The sequence below is a fragment of the Marmota flaviventris genome, chromosome X (assembly GCF_047511675.1).
Source record: "Marmota flaviventris isolate mMarFla1 chromosome X, mMarFla1.hap1, whole genome shotgun sequence".
Lineage (NCBI taxonomy): Eukaryota > Metazoa > Chordata > Mammalia > Rodentia > Sciuridae > Marmota > Marmota flaviventris.
In genome coordinates this window covers 13,663,784-13,691,240 of record NC_092518.1, presented here as the reverse complement: position 1 = coordinate 13,691,240, position 27,457 = coordinate 13,663,784, and the positions used below count along the sequence as shown (strand labels likewise).

At 41.7% G+C, this 27,457-nt stretch overlaps 2 protein-coding genes across 2 annotated transcripts in view; one reads left to right on the top strand and one right to left on the bottom strand.

Moving 5' to 3' along the window:
- Positions 1 to 10,430, top strand: part of Map3k15 (mitogen-activated protein kinase kinase kinase 15) — a 114,946-nt gene extending 104,516 nt beyond the window's left edge. Inside the window, exons 20-30 of the mRNA XM_027927372.3 lie at positions 437 to 620; positions 1,399 to 1,564; positions 2,162 to 2,336; positions 3,152 to 3,337; positions 3,929 to 4,034; positions 4,951 to 5,054; positions 5,106 to 5,167; positions 7,552 to 7,664; positions 8,658 to 8,758; positions 8,837 to 8,913; positions 9,373 to 10,430. Coding sequence (XP_027783173.1) covers positions 437 to 620; positions 1,399 to 1,564; positions 2,162 to 2,336; positions 3,152 to 3,337; positions 3,929 to 4,034; positions 4,951 to 5,054; positions 5,106 to 5,167; positions 7,552 to 7,664; positions 8,658 to 8,758; positions 8,837 to 8,913; positions 9,373 to 9,454 — 1,356 coding nt within the window. The 3' untranslated portion in view covers positions 9,455 to 10,430. The remainder of the gene's footprint in view (positions 1 to 436; positions 621 to 1,398; positions 1,565 to 2,161; positions 2,337 to 3,151; positions 3,338 to 3,928; positions 4,035 to 4,950; positions 5,055 to 5,105; positions 5,168 to 7,551; positions 7,665 to 8,657; positions 8,759 to 8,836; positions 8,914 to 9,372) is intronic.
- Positions 8,530 to 25,267, bottom strand: Pdha1 (pyruvate dehydrogenase E1 subunit alpha 1). The gene is made up of 11 exons (XM_027927373.3): positions 25,145 to 25,267; positions 19,604 to 19,663; positions 18,889 to 19,062; positions 17,846 to 17,972; positions 17,079 to 17,170; positions 16,103 to 16,195; positions 15,291 to 15,446; positions 14,981 to 15,052; positions 13,387 to 13,454; positions 10,809 to 10,917; positions 8,530 to 10,440 (listed from the first exon to the last, which is right to left on the bottom strand). Exons 1-11 carry the CDS (start codon positions 25,199 to 25,201, stop codon positions 10,276 to 10,278), a joined length of 1,173 nt encoding a protein of 390 aa, XP_027783174.1. The 5' UTR covers positions 25,202 to 25,267; the 3' UTR covers positions 8,530 to 10,275.
- Positions 25,268 to 27,457: the final 2,190 nt, after the last annotated feature.

The window sequence follows — 27,457 nt, the reverse complement described above, 5'->3', positions numbered from 1 at the left end:
GCTCCAAGAGGACCAGGGCAGGGACTACAAGACATCTTAAGGCCTAAGCTATGAAACCCTCACATAGAACTTTCACCTCAGTCTCTTGGTGAAAGCAAAGTCACAAAAGGCCAGCTGATTTTTGTTTGTTTTTATTTTTTCAGTGCTGGGGATCAAATCCAGGGCCTCACCCATGCTAGGCAAGCACTCTACCACTGAGCCATATCATAGCCTTCAAAAGGCCAGCTGAGACTCCAGGGATAGGGAAATAGAGACCACCTGTGGATAGGAGGAGCAGGAACATAGCATTGCAAAGGGGCATGGACAGAACTGAGCATCTTTGGGGCATTCCCAGCCCCTCATAGGATGGAGGTGTAGGAGCTTTCTGTTGAAAATTCATTCCCCTAAATCACCTGAGGCTTCACTGACACATTGATTACCTCTCCCCTAAATGCAGGTGGGAATGTTTAAGATCCACCCTGAGATTCCAGAAGCTCTTTCAACTGAAGCCAGAACCTTCATCTTATTCTGTTTTGAGCCTGACCCTCAAAAACGGGCCACTGCCACTGATCTACTCAGAGAGGGTTTCTTAAGGCAGGTGAACAAGGGCAAGAAGAACCGAATTGCTTTCAAGCCCTCAGGTGAGGCCTACCTGGACAACTGGGGAGATGCCCTGGGCCTGGGGTTTCTCTGCTGCTTACAAAGAGTGCTAGCTCTCCATAGCATTGAGCTTCCATGTTGTGCCTATTTATGTGAAGAGTGGCAGGGATGGTGCTGTAGGTTTGAAGGTTGTCAAAGTCCATCTAGCAAACATCCCTCCATCTCCTGACAGGAACAGGGAGCCTGGAGGGTGACTCTGAGGTCCACTCCCCCAACTTCCTTGAAGTCTTTCTTTTGGGAATGTGTGGAGGTGGGAGATGAGAGGTACCTGTCTGGGGTTTGTGTCTCCCCTAAGTGTAGAGCCTGATGTTTCATCTTTGGAGCCTGGCCTGCCATCCTGGCCTTGAATAAAGGGTGTGTTAGGGATGCTTGCCTGTGGTAGCTTTCCCACAGGCTACCAAAGCCCAGTGACACCTTCTAGAATAGTAGCCTGTAACTAGCAGTGACAAAGAGCAGCCTGTGAAAAGGAAGCGATTTGCCATCTTCCCTCTGGGGTGGATGGAATCAGAAGGCATGGCAGAATGACTCTAAACTTGCTCCATAGAATGTGACCCTAGACCACCTGTTTATGATGAGGCCCATCTCAGACCTACATTTCTCACCATGGTCTCAGGTGACTGTTCACACCACCTAAGTCAGAGCTGTGCAGGCTTAGCAAGCCCTCAGGTGGGCACCTGGGTCTGAGAGGCTGCCAGAAGCTCAACCTCCACCTGGTCCTTCTCTGAGCCTCTCCATTCCCTGTCTGGCTGTCCCCCACAGAAGGAACCCGCATTGTCACCAGTGCCCTGGCCCTGCCGTCACCAGGGGAACCTCTGGGCAGTAGCAGCAGCGAGCATGGCTCCATCTCCCCAGACTCTGATGCCCAGCCTGATACATTCTTTGAGAGGACACAGGTGCCCAAGCACCAGCTCAGTCACTTTCTCAGGTACTGCCCGTTTCCCTTGTCCCCCTGTTGTGGTCCTGTGAGGGGTGCTGGTGTTCCTCAGTGATGCAATACTTGCTGGGTCATAACCAGAGGGCTGGGAAGGGCTTTTGCTTTCCTGCAGGGCAGCAGAATGTCTGGGGACAAGCCAGGAGAGCGCTTTGCTTACTCTCCTGCCCTCTCTGTTCCACTGTCTTATTTCCTTCCTCCTCTGCACTTCCCTCTCCTGTCTCTTCTTCCCCTCATTTTTCCCTGTTTCCCCCTCCCACATACCCCCTTATTCTCTCCCCCTTCCCTCTCTCAACTTGCCTTCCCTTCTACTCCCCCTCTTTCCTCTCCCTTCCTCTGCTTTTCCCCCCGCTCAACCCCACTTCTTTTCCCCCTTCTTCCCCCAAACTTGGCTACTATGGGGGAAGCAAAGGGGAGGGGGGGACATGGCCTCCCTCCTCCTTCAGCCTTGTTCCCTGCAGCTTCCTCTTCTTGAGCCAGGGGACTGCAGTGTATTCCTCTTAGCCCCGCCCCCACAGCATATGGTGGTACACTTCCTGGTGATAGTGTTCTGGGACAAACACAGGATTGTCACATGTGTTTCGTCTGCAGCGTTCCAGACGAGAGCTCAGCCTCAGAAGACCGGAACGCACCTTTGTCCCCAGACGACAGGGACCAGGGCCTCTTTCTGCTGCGCAAGGACAGTGAGCGCCGTGCCATCTTGTACAAAATCCTTTGGGAAGAGCAGAATCAGGTGGTTTCTAACTTGCAGGAGTGTGTGACCCAGGTACTAGGAATGGCATCTGCTAATCTAATCCCACCCCACCTGGGTCCAAGTCCCAGGACAGGTTTGAACAGGAACCACTCCTCTCTGTAGCCTGGAACATTTGCATAGTTAGAGTGAGCACCATAAGTATTTCCTAACATCCTTCCCTTCCCCAACAAAACAAAAGAATATACAAAGAAAAAACTCCGCTAAAACATGAATTTGCAGATCACTGCAGTGCTTCTAGGCATTTGCGGGGTGGTGCTACCACCTGGTGGAGAAAGAGCCACATGACAGCAGAAACACCAGGAAGCTGAAGGGCTTCCAGCCTCTGGCCTCTTATCATCTTGGTTTTGAGGCCTAGGGTGGAGTTAACCCCCAGCTGTAGGACATGCTAAAGCTGCCTTCAGAATCTGGGAGAACAGCCACTTTATGGAGAATGGTTATGGATGAAAAGATTTGAGTTTTAACTAGGACACAGCAGTAGTATACTGATCCCCCTATCTTTATTTTGGATGGGGAAGGTCCTTTTAGGAAGAGGTCACTGCCACACTGTAAACTAGGCCTTTTGATGAGGGGTCAAACAGGAGGTAGAATCATTCAGTGGGACTTAATGGTGAGGATGTGTGCATGCCAGAGGGACCCCCCCCCCCCCGCCCCCAGGAAGGATATAGAGGGAATTCTAAGAACAAAGGCTCCTTCTTCCCCAAGGGATTCCACAATTCTGTTAGCAAATGGGCAGTCTAGTTTCCCACAATACATTTTGAATTTCCTATCCCCCTTCCCTTACTCATTCAATGAAAATGATTCATATGTTTGTGTGTATGTGTGGTCAGAGCTCAGAGGAGTTGCATCTCTCAGTTGGTCATATCAAGCAAATAATCGGGATCTTGAGAGACTTCATTCGCTCCCCAGAGCACAGGGTGATGGCATCCACAATATCAAAGTTGAAGGTGGACCTGGATTTTGACAGCTCATCCATCAATCAGATTCACCTGGTACTGTTTGGATTTCAGGATGCTGTAAGTGTTCCATCTGACCCTGGAGAACATGATAATCACCATCTTCTCCCATAGCCCCCATTTCTTCTCATCTATTTACACCTGAATGCTGAAATTTAGCAGCTCCTCCTAAACACTGAAGATGTAGGTAGGTATAGGAAATGTCACCTGAGTGAGTGGGCTGATTGCCTTTGGCCATAGAGAACATAATACGATTTAGGAGCATATGGCATCTGGCAGCAAGTAGGTGTAGACTTTAAGCTTATGTGTCTGCCCAAACAGATATGAGTTCTTTCAGGCCCGAGACTATCTGGTTCATCTTCGTGTCCCCAGCCCCCAGTGCAATCTGTCATTTCCTAGGTGTTCAATAAATGCTTGTTGAATAAACAATGAAGAGGTCCTGTGATGTCAATCCCATTGCTGTACACATCTTCTAGACTCCAACGTGACTTAGGGCAGCCTAGAGGAAGACTGGGTTCAAAAGAAATGTGTCAGACAAAGCTCCATGGCAGCATTGCCAATACTCAATCTCAGAGTAAAGGCAAATTAGAATTAGAACTTGACTTTCTTAAAGCACAACAGACTAGAAATCTGGATTTTTGTGATTTTTAGGTAAATAAAATTTTGAGGAACCACTTAATTAGGCCCCACTGGATGTTTGCAATGGATAACATCATCCGCAGAGCAGTGCAAGCTGCGATCACCATTCTTATCCCAGGTAAGTGCCCTCTGAGGTCAAGGTCAGCATCAGGGTTTAACAAAGACCAGAATTATTCTCTGCATTCAACAATCATTTTTTTCCCCTGTTGGCTTTATACAATCCTGCAGTAAAGTGAATGCTGTCATAGATCCCATCAAAGTTGAACAGTCTATGATAAGAACATATGGTACTTACTTATGTGTCCCCTGAGTGTAATGAAAGTGACTACTTACAAATGCATCATGTAAAAAGGCAGGGATCTTCCAGTGCTATGGTACCCATTTCAGTGTGTGTGCTCACAAATGCTTGCTAGATAGTTGAAAAGAAAACGGCTCCATTTCTTTTTCCTCTCTCTGAATTATCTTCTAGTAGCTATAGGAATTTGGGGTGTTTTTCCCCCCTGCTGGGGATCAAACCCAAGGCCCCATTCCTATCAAGCATGCCTTCTACCTGAGCTATTGAGCTATGCCCCCAGCCCAGTTTTGGGCTGTTGTAGACTTATTTCTGGAAATGTTAGAGCAACTTCATGGCAAAGTCACTTCCCCTTCTGTGTTACTTCTTCCTGTAATGGGAGGCTTTAGAAGGGTTCTATGGACCTGGCCTCTTCCTCTCTTTACTCTGGGACTTTACTGTTCATCTTCTGTCTGCTCTCCTGAATGCTCTGTAGCCTACGCTCAACTGGCAGGAGGGGCATGTGAACCCCATGTTCCTGCTCTAAGCAAGTATTCACCTGGTTGTATCTTTGTAAAGCCTCCTTGACTAACCTCCTTACATCTTTGTGTAAACTGGGAGGGATCATTTTTATGGTGCAGGGAACCAAACAGAATTGTCTTCTCTCCTTTTATAAAGCTAGCACGCTCCCCTTGAGTAGCCTCATTTGGTGGCACAGGACGTGAGCTAAATGCCATGATAACCATGGTCTATGATTTCACAGAGCTCCGAGCTCACTTTGAGCCTACGTCTGAGACCGAAGGGGTAGATAAGGACACAGATGAAGTGGAAGACGACTATCCCTTAGTAGACCTGCCTGGAAGCGAAGCACATGTGGCATCGGGAGGGAGAAGACCTAGTGCAGCTGTTGCCGAGGAGGCCCAGCCCCACCAGCAGCTCCTGAGCCTCCAGCTGAGCAAGCTCAGGCAGGAGAGCAACAGGTGATGACCTTCCAGGCCCTCAGTCTGGAATGAATTGAGTTGTTTGGGGCCTCACATCTTTACCATCAATGAACTGGGCAAGGTTTTATGTGCAGTTTCAGCTGAGGAACTAGAATGCCTTCCTTTAATATTAGGAATAAGTATAGGGCCTTGTCACAGGCCACAGGGAACTTTGCCATACTAAAGACAGCAGTACCTTAACTCTTTTCTGTATCTTTACCAAGATGGGATCCTGGCATGGCACATGGCCTGGCATGCTCAGTAGACATCTGTAGTAGCAGAGTTTGGGGGTGTTTGCACTTCGTTATGGATGATGGACTCTGATCCCAAGGAAGTCTGCCCTCTCGTGTCTTCCTGGTAATTTGTCACGTTCCCCAGGCAGGTATCAATGAACTGCCTTCCCAACCAGGGTACCCTGGCATCATCATAATGTTCCCCCAATGCCCAGGTCTATTTTGTTTACTTCCTGGTATCCAACAGGTGTTTCATAAGCATTTGTTAAATGAACAAACTGATTCCTCTTTATTTTGAAGATTCACATCAATCAAAATCAAAATGCAAAAATCAATGAGCTTTTAAAACAATTAGAATCTACAGCTATGGCAAACTGTTATTGGGAGAGAAGGTGCTGGATGTATATACTTTGGATGAAAAATTGTGCAAACCCCCAGGATATTTCAGGTTTAATTTCTAGACATTTCTTTAACAGACCTGAAATCTTAAGTAAATAGTAGTGGTGGCAAAATTTTAAGAAGATGACAAACATGAAATTGGTAGTAAAACTTGGTGTTCTTCAAAACTTTTTTTCCCAATTCAGTTATATGTGGGATCAAAGGTCATTCCTCTCCACTGTTCAGTCATGCCATTATTTTCTATTCTTAGTAGACTCAGGAATTAGCATTCAGCACATTAATGTGAATGGCTAACAAAGCGGCTCTTGGGCAGCCTGCCCATCCTGTGGCAAATGCCTTGACCATGCAGCAGTTGGGCAGAGCTGTAGCAGGATGGTCTGTGATGTGACTGGAGATAACTAGTCTGTCCCAATGACAGGCCTGAAAACGCTTTGCACTGAAGGGGACCAAGCACGGGCTAAAATTGTCTCCTTCACTTTGGTAGGAAGAAGACTGCTTGACAAAGATATAGGCAAGGCCAGGGGTAGGGGGTTGGAATTCCTCACTAGAAAAATTTACTCCTTGCTGGGGCAGGAGTGTTTGCCTCTCCCCATGCCATTTTGTCACTGAATCATCCAGGGGTACCTGTGTTCTCATCTGTTTACACATTGTTGCAGTGACTTCTCAGAGTTAAACATCAATGATTAACTTTTACTAATCCAAATAAAGCTTAGTTCTATATCCCTAGTTCACCAGCATGGGTAATATACATAAAGAACATGCAGTTAAAACAAAACTAATCTCGTGTTTTAGGTACATAAGCAAACAAAAGAAGGTAAACATGGCTCCAGTTTACCAGTCCTGCTTCGCTTCTCCCAGGCATATGATCCAAGCTGGCATGGAAAGGACCCAGAAGTTGGAGGCTCAGATGTGCCAAACTCTTTCTTGTCCCAGGGAGACCGTCCTGATGGGGAAAGCCCAGTTTCTGTAACTCTGGGTGAATTATTTAGTGACTCGGTGCCTCAATACTTCAGCTCTGAGTGGTATTAAGGCCTAAATGACCTAATCCACTAAGTGTTGTGCAATCCTGGTTTCTGCATAGATATTCAGTGTTAGTAGTTCTGCCCTGTGGACCTCTGGCTCTCCTCAGCCAGCAGCTGTCCCCTTGCTTCAGCTCCCTCCAAAGAAGGAGGGTAACCTATTTTCAGCTACTGTATCTTAGGGAGACAAGCTTAAGGAATCAGGTAATCCTTCTGGCTTAGTTGTACTGATCGACATCAGATTAACTTCTAGTTCATGATATACTTTGAGACAAAACTGTTTAAGTCTGGTTCAGGCTGCTATTACAAAATACTATCAACTGGTGGTTTACAAACAACAAATTTACTTCTCCCAGTTCTGGAGGCTGAAGTCCAAGATCAAGGGCTAGCAACTTCATAGATGACTGGCTACTCACTGTATTATTGCATGGTGGGAGGGGCGAGGGAATCTCTGGGATATTCTTCCAAAATACCTTGGTGGCTAGGGTTCAATAATATAAAATGTACCCACGCTCCAGGTGCTGGTCTTTGTTGTTAAATGAGAAAAGGTAGGTTCCCCTGCATAAGCTGAAACCTGGTTAACAGAACTCTGAAGAAACAAATCTGCTTCCCCCTGAGCTGACTGAAAAAAAAAAAAAATTAAAGGCATAATCCCAACAATCTCTTAATGTTAAACAAATGTTTGAGTTGAATTGGATAGTACTGAGCTAATGATGCTTTTTTTTTAAACCAGACTCTTGGAACACCTAGTCCAAAAAGAGAGAGAGTACCAGAATCTTCTACGGCAAACGCTAGAACAGAAAACTCAAGAATTATATCACCTTCAATTACAATTCAATTATAATGGTGAGTCATTGTTCATGTAACTCTAACTAAGGTGTGTCAGAAAGACAAACTAAAAATCTGCTGAGCTGGGCACGGTGGCGAACGCCTGTAATCCCAGAGGCTCAGGGGCTAAGACAAGAGGATCACGAGTTCAAACCAGCCTCAGCAACTCAATTCAGTGAGACTCTGTCTCTAAATATACAAAATAGGACTGGGGATGTGGCTTAGTGGCCGAGTATCCCTGAGTTCAATCCCTGATTACCCACTCCCCCTGTCCCCCAAAAAACCTGCCTAATATTTTAGCCAGCCTTGAAAAAAATTTGAGATTACCTTCTATTAAACCAGGACTCTAGTAGATTCTGGAATACTATTCAGTAATAAAAAGGGAACTGCTGATACTTGCAGTATGCTAAGTGAAAGAACAGATTCCATTCACACAGTTCTCTGGAAAAGACGAGAGCTTCAGGGGCAAAAAACAAATCAGAATGGATAGGAGAGGGGACGGATTATGCGAGAACACATGAGAACTTTGTGGAGTAATGGAAATATCTGTATCTCAATTGTGGTAGTAGTTACATGACCGAGTTTGTCAAAAGTAAATCTAAAAAGGGTGGTTTACTGTCCAAATTATATGTCAGTATATCTGACTTTCTCCTTTTGTGGGCTATAGCTACCTCTTGGGGTATGGTCTACATAAGCGCCGATGTAATGTAAAAATCTACCTATTTCACCTGATTTTCAGTGTAGTTAGGGCTGTGCACCTGAAGAAAGGTCATTTTTTAAACATTTAAAGTAAGACAACATCAGATTACAAACTTAAGGTGCTGAGGTAAGGGTAGTTCTCTCTGGAAAGTCAGTTTAAGAACTAGGAATTGTATAAAACATATTAGAGCAGATCAATGACACAGGTTTAATACATCTTTTCATACCACATTTTATATTATGGATAGTTACTTTTTAAGAGTTTTATGGTTACAATTAATATACAATGAAACAAATTTCTAATTGTTACAGGTATGACAAAGAACCTAGCACCCCCTCCTAGGCAGGGAACTGATAAAGAGCTTATAGACTGGCTACAACTGCAAGGAACAGATGCAAATACAATTGAAAAGGTAAATTTATAACCAAAAACTATTCCTATGATATTGTTAAAAGCTGCTTATTTCTTATGTATTTGATCTTTGTTTCAGATTGTTGAAGAAAATTATACACTTTCTGATATTCTTAACGATATCACTAAGGAAGACTTACGATGCCTTAGACTACGGTAAGAGCTTCAAAACGGCTTATTAGAACCTTTTCTGGGTAAATACATTAAAGTAGGCAATAGTGCTGGTAACTTCCCCTCTTTGAAATTCATTCCCTTTCCAGTGTCTTTGAAAACATACTACCTCTTCTCTCTCCAAAATCTTGGCAGGTTTGGGCTGGGCATGAGGTACCAGTGCACTAGACCCAACCCCTCCCGTGGTCTTGTTCCCATGTCATTTAAAATAGCCACCTCTACACCAATCCATCAGCGCTCCTGTGCACACTTCTAATACCATGTCCTAGCACTGCTGGCACTCAAGGATTATATTCACACAGGAAGAGAACATATTTTTGGTTTTGTTCATTATCTAAATTAAAATGGGACTGCATTTGTAAGAGTAGATGGCCAATCTTAGATTAGTTTTGGGGTTGTCAGTTGGAACTTTGCCTTTCTTATGGTAACTCCTTTGTTCCACAGTGGTGGTGTCCTCTGTCGTCTGTGGCACGCAGTCTCCCAGTACAGAAGGCAGGCTCAGGAGTCCTCAGTGACAGAGGACTAGGCTTAATCACACTCAGCTAAGCTGGGAGGACACAGTGAGCACATATCCTCCTGCTTGTGGTTAAAGCTTCTTCTGTACATGTATACACAAATTCTGCTCAGTTTACACAAGAAAAAGATGTGTTCAATTAATTCAAGAATCTGGTGAAGTTTGTCATTTTTTTGTGTCATTTTTTAAAACCTATTATTTATGAATGTTTTAAAGATTATATAGAACTGTATGTAATGTGAATAGTGAGCTTTAGTTTTGATATCCTAGAGTATTAGGAGAATCTCAGAAAAAGAGACTCAGCATTCTGTTATTTTAAATACAATGGTAGTTTAAAATGAGACAGGTGTTGTAGGGTAAGCATTATTAACTAGTATAGAACCTAAATGTGATAGGACTGTAACCACTGATGTGTAAATGGAGAAAACTAGTTGTTTGGCCTTTCACCTGTTGCCTGGTTATAATAATAAAAAAAATATGAAGAAATGATGGCTTTAGCTGTGCAATGCCAGAATTGCGTCTTCTCAGGGCATAGCCAAAACAGGTGGCAGGGTTGGAACAGGTACACAAGGAAGTGTTCTTCCTTCTAGTGACCAGACAAACAACTATTTGGGAGAAGGTTAAACTCTATTAGACTTGTAGATCTGAAATAGGTAATACAATAATATAATAATCACAAAACACTCAAGCACTCAACATCTTCTAACACAACAATATACAAAACTGCATGCACTTACTCTCCCTTCAATTTAATTTACATGCTATTTATTAAAGTTGACAACGCTGTTCCTTATAGTTGCTGACAAATAGCCCATCATTACACACATCTCCCATTAACTGACTGACTTAAACTTGATCCACTGGTTGGCACCACGCACTTCAAAAGGTGGATCGCTGCTGTAGATGTGGTAGCCTAGTTCCTCCAAAGGTGGCTCAGGATCAGCTGTGGCAAACTGGGCAGCGTCCTCAATTTCTTTCCTTACTTCAACATCAATTTCCTAAACATTGGATTACAGTGCAAGAAATTTTTAAATTAACAGCAGCTTGGGTAGCACCTGTTTATCTCCACAGGAAGATAACAATCCAGGGACTGTACAAACTGTGCTATGGGGGAAAGTGCAAAAAAAGGCTTTTTGCCAATATGATCTGTGATAATCATACTTTCACTACTTAGTTCGCTGCCCACCCCACCTAATCTTAATAAAGAACAGCCCTATGAGATTTCAGAATTATTCCCTGTCATATCATTTTCCCAGGCTTGAACAAATCAAGACTCTGTGGTTACCCAGAGGTGGCAACTTTTTGTGGGAGGGAGGAAAGAGAGCCACCTTTAAAGCCAGACTTAAACCACTAAGAGTGAATGTACCTTTAATTCTTCAACACTGGCAAGATTGCTGTTCACCATTCTATCCTTAAGAAGCATTATAGGGTCACTCTTACTTCTTACTTCCTGAATTTCTTCTCGTGTGCGGTAACTGTATGAGGAAAGAAACACAGTGATAGATGTAAGAACAGTTCCAGTGGGGCAGATAGCTAGGTGAAGTCTGAGTACATTCCTGAGAGGAAGGGACACATCAACACTAATGTTACTGTGAGAAGAGCAGAGTTATACTTCCAAAACACAAGAAAGCAGCCTGTAAGAGCTGCTTCTATCTTCTATAGCAAAACAGTATGCTGAAACTCATAGGGCTTCTCTGGCATTCTCACAATGGGGACCAAGTTCTGTTTTGCTTCTTTGATCTAAAAGAGTACAAAAGAAGTGTCACCTGTCCCACTCCTTTAGGCTATTATATTTTACATGGGTTGGGTTTAAACAGAGAGGGGGAGATGTTGAGAGCCACAGCCGAAGGGGTCCCAGCAAACTTTCAGACTGCCAGCTGATGATTGGCTCACAGCGGCCCCAGCAACTTCTAGCTGATTGGCTCCTCTGCGGTGATGCTCATTGGGCTGTTTCCCTGCCCTTTCAGACCACGGAGCTGCTCATTGGGGGACTTTTTGGCTCCGCCCATGCAACCCAGCCAATCGGCCTCAAGAGCAGGAGGAGTGGGGGAGGTTGAGAGGCTTGTGGGAAGCCGGTGGTGGCAGTTGGGCTCTGAGGGTTTTTCCTGAGGAGCTGTTTTGTTTGGCGTGTGTGGTTCTAAAAATAAAGTTAGTTTCTTTTGACAAATGGCTCCTGAATTGTGCCCAGCCAGACTGCGGCATTCATTAGCCCAATGTCTCCCTCTATGGCATCGTGGGCAAATACCCGGTATTCTACTCCTTTGATACCTAGTTTTGTTAAACCCTCCTCCTATGGGGCAATTGTAGCATGTTCTTGGCCTGGCATCTAAAGCCTGTTTTACTGCAGCTGCCACAATTTGCCCTTGTCATTAATGTCTCTGGCATCTAAAGCCTGTTTTACTGCAGCTGCCACGACCTGCTCTTGTTCATTAATGTCTCTACATAATTTAATATATGTGTTTAAATCTTCATGTTTGCATGGTCTAATGATTTCTCTGCACCAACGATTCGCTTGGTCATAAGCCAGTTGTTTTATTAATGGCATTGCTTGTTCTGTATTCCCAAAAACTCTGGTAGCTGTTGCCTATCTACAAATTCAGCATAAGATTCATTAGCTCCTTGTATTACCTTAGATAATTGACCTTGTAAACCCTCCATGTCCTTGTAAAGTCTTCCATGCCCTAACCGCCTCTGCAGCAATTTGTGCGTATACGCCAGGATCATATGCAATTTGTTGCTGCTGATCCTCATAAGGTCCCTTTCCTAACAACATATCTAGATTTCTCTGAGGATAACCAGCTGCTGCATTTCGCCTAGCCATCTCCTTGCAAAATTCCTCATTGGCAACCTTCCATAACAGGTATTGTCCTCAATTTAGCACAGCTTTACACATATTAGCCCAATCTACTGGTGTCATGTTCAAGTTGTTAATGGATTCGACCAAGCTTACAGTGAAGGGTGCTTGAGGACCATAGGTTGTTACAGCCTCTTTTAGCTGCTTCACTGTTTTGAAATTTAAAGCATGGTGAATTCGCTGCCCTCCTGCCTCAAATACAGGGCATGTTAATATTTGAGATCCTGTCTCAGGATCCCAACTATCAACTGCGGGGGTTGGGAGCCTCCCAGCATATGGAGGTGGTGCTGTTGGTTGGACACTTATGCCCTCTGGTGATAGAAAGGTTAGTAGCAGTCTCCTGTTGTAACTTTTCCCCTGATGGCTTTTTCTGCTCTAAACAGGCTATTATATTTTACATGGGTTGGGGTATCAATGCCAATCACTTTGCCTTTCTCCCTTAGAACCGCAAACAAAGCATGGCCAGCAATTACTTAAAAGACACCAGGTTTTCTGATTCTTGTATATATCTGAAATAACACTAAAAGCAAGTGTTCTACCTTTTTAAAAAAAAAAAAATCAAAGTATTCACACTTAATTTGTACAATAGACTTTGACTAAATTGACTTTTAATTGTGTTGAGTCTGTGACTGCAGAATTATATGAGATATCTAGTAAGTGAAAAAGGAAAACTCACACCTTCCTAATGTAACCTAGCTCTTTTGATATTTCAACCTATTGAACACCTCCCTCCCAGCCAGAATATTTCCAAATCCTGGTTCTCTTCAGGTACAGTATGCCATGAGTGAATTTGGGATAATGCCTACATAAGCTAAATGCCTCCAAATACATTACTCTCCCATCATACCTGTTTTATCTAACAATTTCCCTCTACAATTTAGTTATATGCTTTAAAAAAAAAATTACTGCTCCTGCTAACATCCAGGGACTTTCTGAATGCTTTCTATATTGGAACCAATTTATTAGTAGTACTGCTTTCAGACTAAGACTCAAATAACTACTTGATGTCAACAAAAGTAATTTCATGTGAGCAGCACTAATCCAAGCCCATCCTCTTTGAAAACCACACCCAGATCTCCCATGACTATACCTGACTCCAGGGTCACTCATACTGTGTCCATGATAACGGTAAGTCTGCAGCTCCATCAGGATGGGACCCTAAAATGGAACCCATAAATTGTTAGGTAAGATAAGGGGACCAGGACCAGTAATGCCAACAATTCACAGCCTCAAACAGAGACCCTTGCAGCATACAATATATTCTCATCCAATCTTCTATAAATCACCTGTCAAGGATTTCTTATTATTTATGGCACATTTCATCCTTCTCATTTTTAATAGGAACTTAAAGCCAGGTACAGTGTGGACTGTATAAGCTTGAGGCCAGCCTCAGTAACTTGGTCTCTGGGGGTATAGCTCAGTGTACAGAACTTAAAGCACTCTGCCAACAATTTGTTTTTAATCAATCACTGAACATCTCAGAGCCCATGGACATTAAGTGATTTCCACTTGCACCTAAACAACTTTGCTCATTTTATGATGCAGTGTTTCTTACAGGGACCAGCCACCAATCCAGCTTCACCTAGACTTTGCTGGTTTAACAGAAAGCTGGCAGGCACCAGTGACCTTTGATATCTAAAGCTTGCAACTCTGCTAGGAGTCTGGCTAGCCCAGCTGTGCATCACACCAAGCAGCTTGCGCATACTACACTAGCCTACTTTGGCAAGGCTATAAACACTGACAAGTGAGGGTGGATTCATTTTGGCATTTATTCATTTAGTCTTTTAGTAATGTCATCTTGTAGTCATTTGGAATCACAGTGCATTGGGCCAGGGGTGATAAAGGGGATTTCTAGGCCCTCCCATAGTTCCAAGATCAGGCTTTGGTCAGGTTAAATCAAAATATTCTATGAACTGACCATGTTTTCACCCAGGGTTGGACTCCAAATGTTCTTCTCAGGAATTGGAAGAGATGGGGAAACATACCTGAGGATCTGGCTCCTAGTCTTACAGTCTTCATATGGACTGCTCAGCCCACTGCAGTCAATCTATCACCTTAGTCCTGCTCACCTTAGTCCTCCTCTAGCTCATCACTTCATCTCCCTCCTAGTTTCCTTTCCCTCCATCCTGACTTTTTCATCATTACTATTCACATATGATTTACACTACTGCCCAAATATACACATGGCATGCCACTAAAAGGTAACCATAGGGCTGTGCTTTCTCAGCTGTGGAACACTGATTTAAGGAGAGCAATGAAGGTACTTTAACCTCTTTTTAGGCCAATTTCATTGTTTTCTTTCTCACAGCTATACACACTTAATAAGCAAAATCCTATGCTGGGCATTGTGGCAATCCCTGATCTGGTCACTCAAGGGGCTTATAATTAATGGGTGGGTGGGTGAGCAATTAACCAAAACAAAAATAGATCATCATGATGGAAGACAGAGGTGAAATACTGAGGAAACACTAGAAGACTGACCTCAAATGGGGGAAAAGTAAAATGTTTCCCAGGATGTGAGCTACCAAGACCATGCTATTCATAGGACTCCATTCACCTGCCTAGACTCTGCTTCTACTTCATATACTTCAATTAGTAACTAGTCCTGGAGAGCTACCAGAGGCACATGGGAAATCTTAACTTAAGAAATTTTTAGCTAAGACAAAGTTATTGGGGAGTCTTACCTTCCCAGATCTACAATAGGCAGCCGCAAACCTTGTTGCCTCTCGGACACACAGGATATCCATTCCATCCACCTGTTAATAGCAACAGAACATAAATCCAACTGTCCAAACCCATTTTACCTATTTCTTTCTTTAAAGAGTGCTGGGGATAGAACCCAGGGCTTCACACATGCTGGGCAAGCACTCTAGCCCCCCATTTTACTTTTATATGACCTGCTCATATCTAAGAAAGTCTAAGATCACCAAGAGTATATATGAGGGTCTCTAGCTGAGAGGATGTGGCCCTGGCTCTACAAACAGATGTCCTTACCCTAAGCCCAGGAATAAAATCGCCTCTTTTGTAGTAATCAGTGCTGGCTGCTGCTCTCTCAACAGATGTTCCCATTCCATAGCGGTTATTCTCACAGATGAAAATACAAGGTAATTTCCACAATGCTGCCATATTGTAAGCTTCAAATATCTGACCCTGTAAGTAATTATAAAAAGTTGAAATGGTTTCATTTTGCTCATTTCTCTAGACTTCATCATCATCCCAATAGTTGTTGCTCTGCCTGGCATACAGTGCTTTCATAAAGACTGAAAAGCCTCATCATCTAAAACCAAGTTTCTGGTGGTGAGGGTGTGTGTGTGTGTGTGTGTGTGTGTGTGTGTGTGTGTGTGTGTTGGGATGGTGGGGAAAAGCGGCAGGCATCATACTCTTGCAACTAAGGGGAGAAAATACCATTACTTGTTTCTCTGGGGCCTCACTACTAGTACAGAATACACTGGAAAGATCAACATGTAAAAACTACCTAGTTTTATGCTTTGTTAATCTATACAACCCACTGGATAACCAGAGTGAAACAGCATCTATAATACCCAGCCCGTCACCACAGAACATTTGAGAAGCACTAATGTACAGCATAGAAGAGCTCCTTCACAAGAAGTGCCCCTGTAAGGTTTGGGGTAAAATGTGCCCAGGAGTAAATCTCTTATCTTGGTCAGAAAATCAAAGGCTAATTTGACATATGAAATACTATTTTAACCAATAAGCCATATACTATTTCTTTACAAGCTCAACTTTGAACATTCAATACTTTGGAACCGAAACTAATTGTTGTTACAAAGTTAATAGACACATACCTGGTTAGCAGCACCATCACCATATAAAGTCAAACAGACCTCATCTTTTCCATTGTACTTGCAGGCCAGAGCAATCCCAGCTCCCAGGGGCACCTAATAACATTAAGGATGACCAAGAAAGGAACCACAGAAATCCATGAGAGGAGTAATGCTCTAAATTTTAACTCCTGGACAGAATTTGAGACAGAAATAACACTATTGCTACACACTATTCCTACCCCAACCCTGTCTCTGGTTCACCCACCCTGATATATAGCATATTCTATTTTGGCCAGTAGGCAATGACTTATCTGTATTTAAAGATTCAACTACTGGGCTGGGGTTGTAGCTCAGTGGTAGAGCATTCGCCCAGCACGTGTGAGGCCCTGGGTTCAATCCTCAGCACCACATAAAAATAAATAAATAAAGGTATTGTATTCAACTACAATAAAAATAAATTTTAAAAGATTCAACTACTAACCGTAAAGAATTAAAAAATGAAACATAGGTTTAAAATATATGTAACAGAATCTTACTCTATTAGGTATATTGCATGCTATTAATTTTTCATCATTCAATAACTGATGAGGGCAAGGACTCCCTACTGATAGAGGCTGGCTTTGGATCATTAGTAGGCCCCTAAAATCCTGACTGCCCACCTCTTTTAGTGTTAGGAGCTAGGACAAGGCAGAGGCAGGTGAAGTTGATGTGATGAAGTAATTAATGTGCTGAAATATAGAGGAAAGTGAAGGGATAGTTCTGCTAGAGGCTCTTTGCCTACTTGTTAAACATAAAAATGAATAAATTTTAAATCACTATCCAAATCTACTTATTAATTGTTCAAATGGCAACTTAAGAAGCAATAGGGATTTAAAAGCAAACCAAGCCCCCACAGTACTAAAATCCTTCAGAGAGAAGTTCTCTGGGGTGTCAAAAGTTTCTGAAGACATGGCCAGGACCATATCTACAAAAGCACACGATCCTCATCTTTGACTACCTGAGCTCCGACAATGCCATTGCCCCCATAGAAGTTCTTGGCATACATGTGCATCGATCCTCCTTTCCCTTTAGCACAGCCTCCTCTTCGTCCTAGAAAGGGCAGAACACACACTCATGAAAAAACAAAGTCATAAAACCACACCCAAGTCTTTACTCTGAGACCAGTTCAATCCCCAAAAGCCTCTGTCCCTCCATGTAAACATGTTCCTCCTTGTCTCCCTGCCCTTTGATAAGGAAGTTCAGACTAATTCCATGTCTTTGACCATTCATTCCAATCACACCTGTTCTCTAATCATTTAGTTGCCTTCAGATGTTCAGTATAGTAGTCAGGACTTCTTTTTTGGCCAGTCAAAATGTATCTCCTGACTTTTCTACATTGGTAAACTAAACAGTTCAAGAGTCAAAGGGACAAAGAAAATAGGAATATTAAAGATTGCTAGAATCTACACCGTGTACCAGGGAGTGCTTCATCCCAACTTATTTTACCATTACTGCTTTACTTCTACTGGCAGGCTTGATGATGATAACTGCACTCTGATTTATAAAATTTTCATTTAAGGGACTAGATGACTTTACAAATGGCTAGTTTACTCCCAAGGACAACAAATGTACCTAAACATCAAAGGATTTTGATGAGGATTTTGGGGGGGTTTTAATTTTAAATTCAAAAAGGTTTTAGCACTAACTTACAATGGTTAGCACCTTAATGGTGAAATATCTGAAAATTTAATTCATTATCTTCCCTTCTATAAATCCATAGCAAACCTGTTAGCTCTGCAAGAATTTCTCGGACAGAAAGGCCTCGAGTAAAGGTGAAACCATGAGCCCGGTAGGCTGTGATGAGGTGGTCCGTGGGATTTATGCCAGCCTCCAGGCCCACACAGCAGGCTTCCTGCATTAAAGGAAGAAGAAACCAACATGATACTTCATACTCATTTCTGGATAAAAAGATTTCTATTAGACCAAATATTATGAAACATTATGTTATGTGGGCTAAAACTCATTAGTAACTACAGAAAGTGACTTTTTTTTTCCTTCAAAAACAGTGGAGGGTAAGGCCCTAATCAGAAGCCATAAACAATCCACAGATATGCCTGTACAATGAAAGATCCTAAGTCAGATGTGAATGTTAAAATACTGAGGGGATGTAACATGAAAACTGAGACTTGTTTTTTCTCAGAGAAATAAAACACTATGAAGCCTTAGCCCCTTATTTCCATTTGGCACCAACTAGCCGAAACCATAGCACGGCACCCTTCTGGACAGGCATACTGCCCCATTCAACCCTGGTCTGTCACCATTCCCCATGTTTTGTATATCCAATCATTTTCATTCATTGATCCTATCTAACTGGCCCCTATAGACATTTGAGTTTGTAACCTTTGGCCTAAACCCACAAAACAACAAACCAACAAAATAACCTTTTCTCCTAGGAGTATACACAGTACAGGTGATTGCAATGTCAGAAAGTTTTGTTTTATTTTAAACAATACCTTTATTTTATTTATTTTTTGTATGAGGTACTGAGGATAGAACCCAGTACCTCACACATGCTAGACAAGTGATCTACCACTGAGCTATAGCCCCTGTCAGAATGTTTTAAATTAGGAAAATTCTAAGAATGCATACAGGAAATTGGCAATGTTTTATGTGAATGAATGCTTAACTTAAGCTTCACAGCAGGTTCTGGTATTCTACTTTTAATTTTAAATACCAACTTCAAATCCTTCTGGAAAAAAAAAGTGAAAAATCAAAAAATAGGAACCTTACCTAAATAAACATGGTTTTATTAGAAACCTACCACTTACCTGACCATCACACAAGTGACAGAAACCACGAATGATTTTCTGTTTATAAAGCTGATCAGCCTTTAACTCCATTCGGCGCACAGTCTGCATCATCCTATAGTATTTGAGCCCATCCTCCCTGGTGAGCACTGTCGTGACAGGAGGGCCCTCTTCCAGCCGGTGAAGGTCACATTTCTGAAATGGAGCAAGGCAGTCATCCCCTAGTTACTATATCGCAAACACTGCTTTCTAAGATCCAACTTGGTCGCAAATAATACTGAACTCAAAAACCAGCAAAGGAGCATATCATCAATGCTTTATATTATTTCTGACTCTTTAAATCTATAAGCCACACCAGGCAAAGGGATGGGGCTTTGGAGGAAGGAAATTTTTCTAAGATTTTTTTTTTTTAATGAAAACTCCTAGACGTCAACTGAGTTATACATTGAAAAATCAATTCTCAAAGAATCATCTAAGAACCTTCTTATTCGAATGTTTTACTGAGTCACATCCTAAAGTTTGAAATAAGTTTTATTATTTAAGCCTCCCTTCCCTGAAACATCAACAAACTGCTAAGAATAAATTCTTATTTTTGCCCAACTTCCCTGAGCCTTTGATTCTGGAACATTTGGGAGAAAATGTCAAAAAAACATAAGTATCAAAATGTTCTGAAGGTATAAAACTATATCAGAGTATATCTGTGGAAAAACTTATCACGAAGTAAAATACCTCTTACCTTAATTTCAAATGTAGCATCATTTGCAAAATTACGGGATGCCACTAGCACTCTGCTTGCCTAGAAGACAAAAATACACAAATCAGTACTTTTTTTAGTGTCAGTTATTTTAGAAAGTCGTCATTATCATTGATCAATTATCAGGATGTAGTCTGGAATATAAGGGGACCCAACATGTTCATGGGCTTCTCTTCCATTCTATTCACTATGCTGGTATCCTCATCTTCCAAAATAAATCCATGCTTTGGCCAATCAAACATGATCATACCCCTCTCTAAAGACAAAGTGAAAGATGGCAAAAACCAAACCCATACATTTGATCACTTTGTTTTTAAAAAAAAAACAGTGGGAATATAATGAAATTAATGGCCAAAATGAAGAGACTGTGGGCTTTATACTATTTTAAGTCATAACCTCATATCCTCATCTGGAGGTTAACTGTTAAAATTATATTTCAAATAAAACTATTGGCACTATTCAAAGTATGAAATGAGTACATTAGTGAGAAATATACAAGGTGGAACCAAAGATATATTTAGGCACTGACTTAGAAACAATAGACTTGAGCCAACAGTTTTATAATTTGCACAGCCTAAATCTTGGGTGGGCTCCTCCTGAGGCCCAAGAAGGGAGAAATGTTCTCTAAAACAGTGTTTCTTTCTTGATGTTTGGGTAGCTGTCACCGCTTGGGGGTAATGATTTCTTTCTACTTTTACAAGGGAACAGAGCTGTTCACAGCAAAAGTATTCTATGTGGTGGCTAACATTCAGGTTAGATTTCAAAGATACTGTATTATATTAAACAGCCACTTTCTACCACATTTTCATACACTTACAAGTAAACCAGCATACATTCTTTTTATGGAGATCTTAAGCACATTCATCAGATCCCATAAAACACACACCTGACATGTAATACAGCATTTGTTTTTTTTACTATCTAACTCTAGCACTGGACTTCTTTTGGTAAGAAGAGTTAAGAATGATGTGCTATGTGGACCTCCAAATGAACAAGCCAAGAGGCAGAAAGCTATTATCCACTCATCTTTTTACTTGTCAATATATAGCAGTTCCTCCTTATCTGCAGGGGTTACACATTCCAAGACCCAGAATAGATGCCTAAAACCACAGGTAGTACTGAACCCTACATAGAGCACTGTAATAGTGAGACAGTAGATTTTATAAGCAAGAGGGCTCCTAAGTGACTAACAGGCATGTAGCATATACTAAGTGTATCTTGGACAAAGGGATGATTCACATCCTGAACTGCATGAGATTTCACCATACTACTCATAAGGGTACATAGATTAAAACTTCTGAACTGCTTATTTTTGGAACTTTCTGTTTAATATTTTTTCAGGCTACAGTTGACCACAGATAACTAAAATCAATGAAAGCAAAAACACAGACAAGGAGGGATTACTGTACCACTATCTGATAAAGCAACAAACAAACAGGCCAATGACACATACAAAAAACTCTAAATACTAGAAATAAATGCTTCAGTTAAACAGAGGTAGAGTCCATTAATATATCTCAAAATGAAGAAAATTTAGAAATTAGTGAAAAAGTAAAGCTGAGGGGTGAGGCAGCAAAAAAAGTTGATGTTTGACAGTCATGAAACAGATATGGATTTTGGGTCATTAAATTATTTTTCAGAGCCAAAACTATCTATTGTATTGAAAACTAAATCTCCAGATAAAACTACAGGAACTACAGTTTTGGGAACAATTTAAAAGTAGAGATCAAACCAGGTGGCAATGGTAACAAAAAGCAAATTCTTTCTCAATCATAAAGTCAAAACAATGAAAAATGATAAACTGTGCTACATAAAATAAAGAACAGGAAGGGCAAAAACTGTAATTGCCAGAAAACTAATTTATCCCCCTTTTTCAATACTAAGAACCTCAAAAATAAGCAGGACCACTGATACAATGGGTGAAAGGGGCAAACATATGGCTAAAAGCCATATCAGAAATGTGAGTGTATCATATTTTTAACTGAGATTTCTTTTTTTAAAATATTTTTTTAGTCGTAGTTGGACACAATATCTTTATTAAATTTATTTTTTATGTGATGCTGAGGATCGAAACCTTGCATGTGCTAGGCGAGCGCTGAGCCACAGCCCCAGCTTAACTGAGATTTCTTAAAAGACAACTACCATTCATTTTCTCTAGAGAGCCATAAAAATATTCTCTTTTAAATGGGATTCTTTTTTTGGGTGGGGGCGGGTACTGGGGATTGAATCCAGGGCCTCAAGTATGCCAAGCATATGCCTTTCCACTGAGTTGCACCCCCAACCCCTAAAGGGATTCCTCTTTGACATAGACCCAACCTATTCAATAAAATGAAAACTAAGTTCCTAAATGCATAGGATTCATTTAAGTGAAGGTCGAAATATAGTTCAAAAATTTCAGATTCTACCAGTGTAAATTAAAAATGTTTCCTACTTCTCAAGAAGCCAAAAGAATGTTGGTAATATACATCTCACAATGCACACCTGTAATCCCAGCAGCTCGGGAGGCTGAGACAGGAGAATCACAAGTTCAAAGCCAGCAATATCGAGGCCCTAAGCAACTCAGTAAGACCCCGTCTCTGTCTCTAAGTAAAATACAAAATAGGGCTGGGGTTGTGGCTCAGTGGTCAAGTGCCCCTGAGTTTAATCCCTGATTAAAAAAAAAAAACAGAAATGCAAACAATAAAACAAAGAATAAAAAATTTAATGCAATTCAATCTTCTTCAGGAAATTATAACTTCAACTATCAATCTCATTAAAAAATAAAATCAGGATCTTCTAATTCATTTCAAAGTTTCATGCCAAACACTATGAGACAATGTAATCTATAAGCCTGAGATAAATCTCCATAGCTCCCTGTTTCAAGAGGGAATGGCAAACAAAGAGAAGAAAAAGTGAAAAGATGAAAGAAACATGCAGAGTCCTGGGAGGGAAGACAAGGGAATTAGTTTTAGGCAGAGTGTCACAGCTATCATATCAATTGCCTAACCTTTCTCCTTCCCTTCAAGGGGTAGATGATATGACTCTAGTTACACAAGTTTGCCGAATTTGGACAAGCCACTACTTACCATTTGTCAGTTCTTTGTGGGGGAAAGGCTTCTTACATGTATAATATAAAAAAGTAAACCTTAATCTATTTTGTATTATTTATACTGAAATGAAAAAGACATTCACTCATATGAAGAATTACAAAATGTAATAAAAGCCTACACAGTAAGAATTTATTGCTCTAACCTTTAAAAAGATAAGGGCAAAACTTTTAGTTCTTGCTAAATTTAGAAGCTCTAGGAATGGTTCCTAATTAATCAGCGCAGGACAAGTACAACTAACAGAGAAAACTAATTATCTGAAGAGTTGACACCACCAAATGGGAAGATAACTGAGCACTTTCTAAGGTGACTTCATCTCTGGAATTAAACTTTCTTACTCTAAGTTTAGGAGAAAAAACCTGCAAATAAGAGAAACAATAAATTTTACTTTCAGAATACTAAACCTCCATCAAGCATCTAACAGCAAAGAGTTAAGGATATTTCTGAGCTTCTACTACTAGTATTGCCCTCTATCAACAGATATCCCCAAAGAAGATGACACTTCTTAAAAGCAGAAACTCTTGTAGAAAGGTATGAAATTTAGCATTTATTAGTTTGAAGTTCCAATTCAACTTCTTAAAACCTTTTAAGAAGGTTATCATGGGGTTATTGTGAGGGTATGGAAGTAGGAAGGATAGTAGAATGAATCTGACATTATTACTCTATATACATATATGATTACTTGACCGGTGTGATTCTACATCATGTACAACCAGAAGAATGAGAAGTTATACTCCATTTATGTATGATATGTCAAAATGCATTCTACTGTCATGTATAACTAATTAGAACAACAACAAAAATATCAATAAACACTGAATATATCACACATAACATTAACAGGAAGGTGGGCTTCCAGTTACAATTCAAATGCTAATACAGTATCTGATTAACTCATTTTGTCCCATCAGCCCAATTGTGGAACACTTATAAAAATATAGTATGCAATATATAGCTACATAATAAGATCATATTAAAATATAACAATTATGTTAACAATATGTATAATCTCTAGATTGATATTCAACCTATTTTAATGCACCTGTGTCAATTTTGTTGAAATAATCTCAGACCTGAAAACCTGGGACTTAATGGGTTAATCAAATCGTGTTTTGTCATTTCTCAATGGGATTCCTAGAGCAGCCCACTTCCTACATTTTGAAATCTTTGCCCATAAGGCCCAGAGCAGCATTTAGTCCTGGGGAAATTACTAGAACCAGAATTACAAGTCAAAGCTTGGGACAGTTATATCAACAAACACTATCTTACTTTGCCTAAGGGTCAAAACGCTAGAAGCTTAGGTATGAGGAACATGTAAAAGCTGGGGCCATAAATAGTCTTAACCTTAACACCTACCCTCTTAAGATCACTTCTGTTTTCTTAGCTACTTTTACTCTAAGCCTCTGTGTGTTTAAGGGTAAAGGCAGTTTCCTCTCTGGGCTCTCCCTGACTGCTCTCAAGTAACTGCCAAGAAAAGCTCCAACGTAGAGAGAAAGGGAGGAAAATTTGTTTTTGGCGAGTCTGACCCTGTTTGAACCCTCATCAGAGCCGAGTGCATGTGTCTAACAAATGTATACCAAATTGGGCACTCCATAAAATAACAACTGTATTCAACACATATGTGCCAGACACTATTCGGAAAGGTTTAGGCAAGGTTCATTCCTTGAATCCTCCCAATGACCCCACGAGGAAAGTACTCTTTTGTTGTCGTTCTTTTTAGTTATTCATGACAGTAAAATCCATTTTGATATAATTATACAAGCATGGAATATATCATATTCTAATTAGGATGCTAGTCTTGTGGATGTACACGCTGGTGAGATTCACTATGGGGAAAAGACTCTTATTATCTCCTTTTTAAATAAAGAAACCAGCCACCAGGACGTCGGGGGAGAAAAAAAAAGTTTTTTGTGCTTCCCTAAGGTCACAAGAGTTAGTAAACGGTGAGAACGATATTCGAACCGAACAACTCAAGTCTCCGCATTCCAAGCTCTTTACTATTACGCACTACACAGCCTATCGATCAAGAACAATGAAATTACTAAAACTTGACATGAGTGGAATCAACTGGCGACCAGAAGTCCTAGGCTCCCCATTTCCATGTCCTGTAAACAGGGGCTGGCAATCCTCCAGCACTCCTCCTGCTCGGCCGGCGGAGCCGGGCCGAGGGGGGAGCGGGAGAGGAGGTGCAGCCAAACTCCACGAGAATCCCTTCTCCCTACCCCGCGCCGCAGGCGGGGCACCTGCTCCACGCCTCTCATCCCGGGCCCCGGAGCAGAAGGTACCGCAAGGAGTCAAAACAAAGGTCCTCGGTTCCCCTCGTGTCCCCCTTCCGGCGCCGGGCCCCAAACGACGAACAGCCGGGCGCCTGGAGGTCCAGTTCGCCCTCCTCCAGCCCCGTCTCGGCCCCACCTAGGCCTTGCTCAGGCCGCCTTACCGGCTTCTGGGCAGCGCCAGCCAACACGCGGGAGACTGCCGCGAGCATCTTCCTCATGGAGCAGGAGCAGCGACAGCGGCGGCGGCGACTCCAAGTCTCCTTCAAGCGCCCCGAGACGACGCCACGCCTTAAACGCAACACGACGTGACGGAGTCCGAACGACGTCAGGCGCCGCGCCGGTCTGCGAACCAACCAGAACGGCTCCCAGACGTTCTGCCCCGCCCACCCAGAAGGCTCGAGGCCGCTTGTTAAATATCAGCATCAGAACGGGCGGGGCTGTGGGCTCCTCCGGTCACCACGCGGCGGAAGGTTGAGGCGGCGGGGACCCGAAGGCGCCTGCGTGGGAAAGTGCCTGCTCCCCGGAGGCGGGACCTTCTCCTTGCTATCTGCACTACCTTCCGAAGGGTGGTATTGTGCAGGCTAGTGCTACGGTACTCTTAGTCCTGCCAGTGATGCAACTTTGCAGCCTTGACTCAGTACACAAGATGATGAAGGTTAGCCACATGGGGCCAAATGACAGAACATCTAGTTTCTATAAATGGTTATGCCACTGACTTGCTTTTAAAGATCATGTGACAGTTTTAAAATGCTGCCCTGTTTACTTGAGGATCCAAAAATCAATTCCCCAGCTATATGTTGCGAGTTGACCACATATTATAGGAACAAGAGTTCAGTCTTAGTGCTTATTCTGAATTTGTTAGCTTTTGCTTCTTTTGGTGGGACTCTGAATTGTGGACAACAGCAGATTGGATATGTGCATTAAGCTTGGAAAAAGCAGAAGCCTATATTTTTGTGTTGTGGTTACCCAAACGCTATAAAGATTTAAAACATAGGACTTAATGAAAACAATGAAGGGAAATGTGTGGATCATTTGAGTTTAGACCACTGTGTTAGGATAGGCTGGGTTATGTCGTAGTATCAATTAACCTCAAATTATCAGAGGTTGATTTTCCACTCAAACATGTGTCAAACATGGATTGGGCAGGAACTCTTTCCATGATATCACTCAGGAAACCAGGATGGAAAGTGCTGTCGGGAAATAGCTCAGTGAACTATGTCATCCAGGGAGCCATGCTGTCTTCAACAAGCTAGGTCTCTAGTAGGGGTAGAGGAGGGCTCTTTGGGGATTCAGTCTCAGGCCAAGGGGCAGGGACCGCTTCTGAGATCTTCTGTTCCAATTTCCTTCAGTGTTCTCTTTCTCTCTTCTCCCTCTCTTTTCCAATGCTCTATTATTTGAAAGATAAAATAAATGCAGATAGTTGTTGGTTTTAGAATAAAATAAACAGCTACAAATCCTTTGCAAAAACATAATTGAATAAATAAATTGGGAAGAAGGAATAACTTTTCATTACAGAATTCCAATTAAAATTAATGTAAAAGATGCTGGAAATAGAAAATCAGCATTTGGAAAAGATCACAGTTGCTGTTGCAGACAAGAATTAACATGGATAGAGGCTAAAATTAGTGGATGAAAGTATGATGAAAAAACAAGACATTTGCATAATCTCAAAATATCTCCTGACAGGAAATTTATTCATTACAAAGGTTAAAATAGTAATTTTGCAGTGGAAAAACAAGGGAATCCATTTTTTTTTATAATGACCAAGACATTTTCTTTGTGCTCTTTCTTTGCAGAAATTGCAAAGCCAAACTTGGAAGCAACCTTGAAAGTGAGGGTGCTTTAGGAAATTGTGTCAGGTGGTGACAGGTTAAGGTTGTAGTTATTAACTATAGGCTAGAAGTAAAGTTATATGGGCTAGAATATTCACAAAGGTTTCCTGCATCTGGAGGGGAGGCCAGGAAGATGAAGAAAGAATTGCATAAGGCACAGACCTGAGGAAGAGAAAGTCTTTTAAGAAAAGAGGACTCCTTATCTTGAGTGAAATTGGAGACAAAGGACTCTGCTTCACCCCCACCCCAGAACTCACTAGTTTACATTGTGCTTCTCTGGGTGAAGCTCAGATTTAGATTAGAGATCCTGAAATGTGCCTTTGACCCTTTCCTTTGCAAATTACCCAAAAAGATATTCAATCAAGCCGAACTTCAAGGCAAATTCTGATCCTTAACGTGCATTTGGTTTTCTGGTTCCAATCACTCCAGTGAATGAATTAAAATAAAACAGTCACATACATGTCATAAAAGTCTGCAAATATCTGTGAATGTCTTTGATGTGCTAGGCACCATGCTGGTGGAAGGATTATACCTAAGGGCCTTTTCATCTTTGGAACCATATAAATGCTTTACATAACCACAACAAACAATAACATAAAAATGGAAATGAAATGCAACAAACCAGTTTAATCATATATCAAG

Coding starts and splice junctions, on each gene's coding strand:
- Pdha1 (XM_027927373.3), bottom strand. CDS start 25,201: ATGAGGAAGATGCTCGCGGCAGTCTCCCGCGTGTTGGCTGGCGCTGCC. Junction 19,063..19,603: donor ATGCTACATTTGAAATTAAG/GTAAGAGGTATT, acceptor GCTCCATTTCAG/AAATGTGACCTTCACCGGCT. Junction 16,196..17,078: donor ATGGCATTGTCGGAGCTCAG/GTAGTCAAAGAT, acceptor TAATGTTATTAG/GTGCCCCTGGGAGCTGGGAT.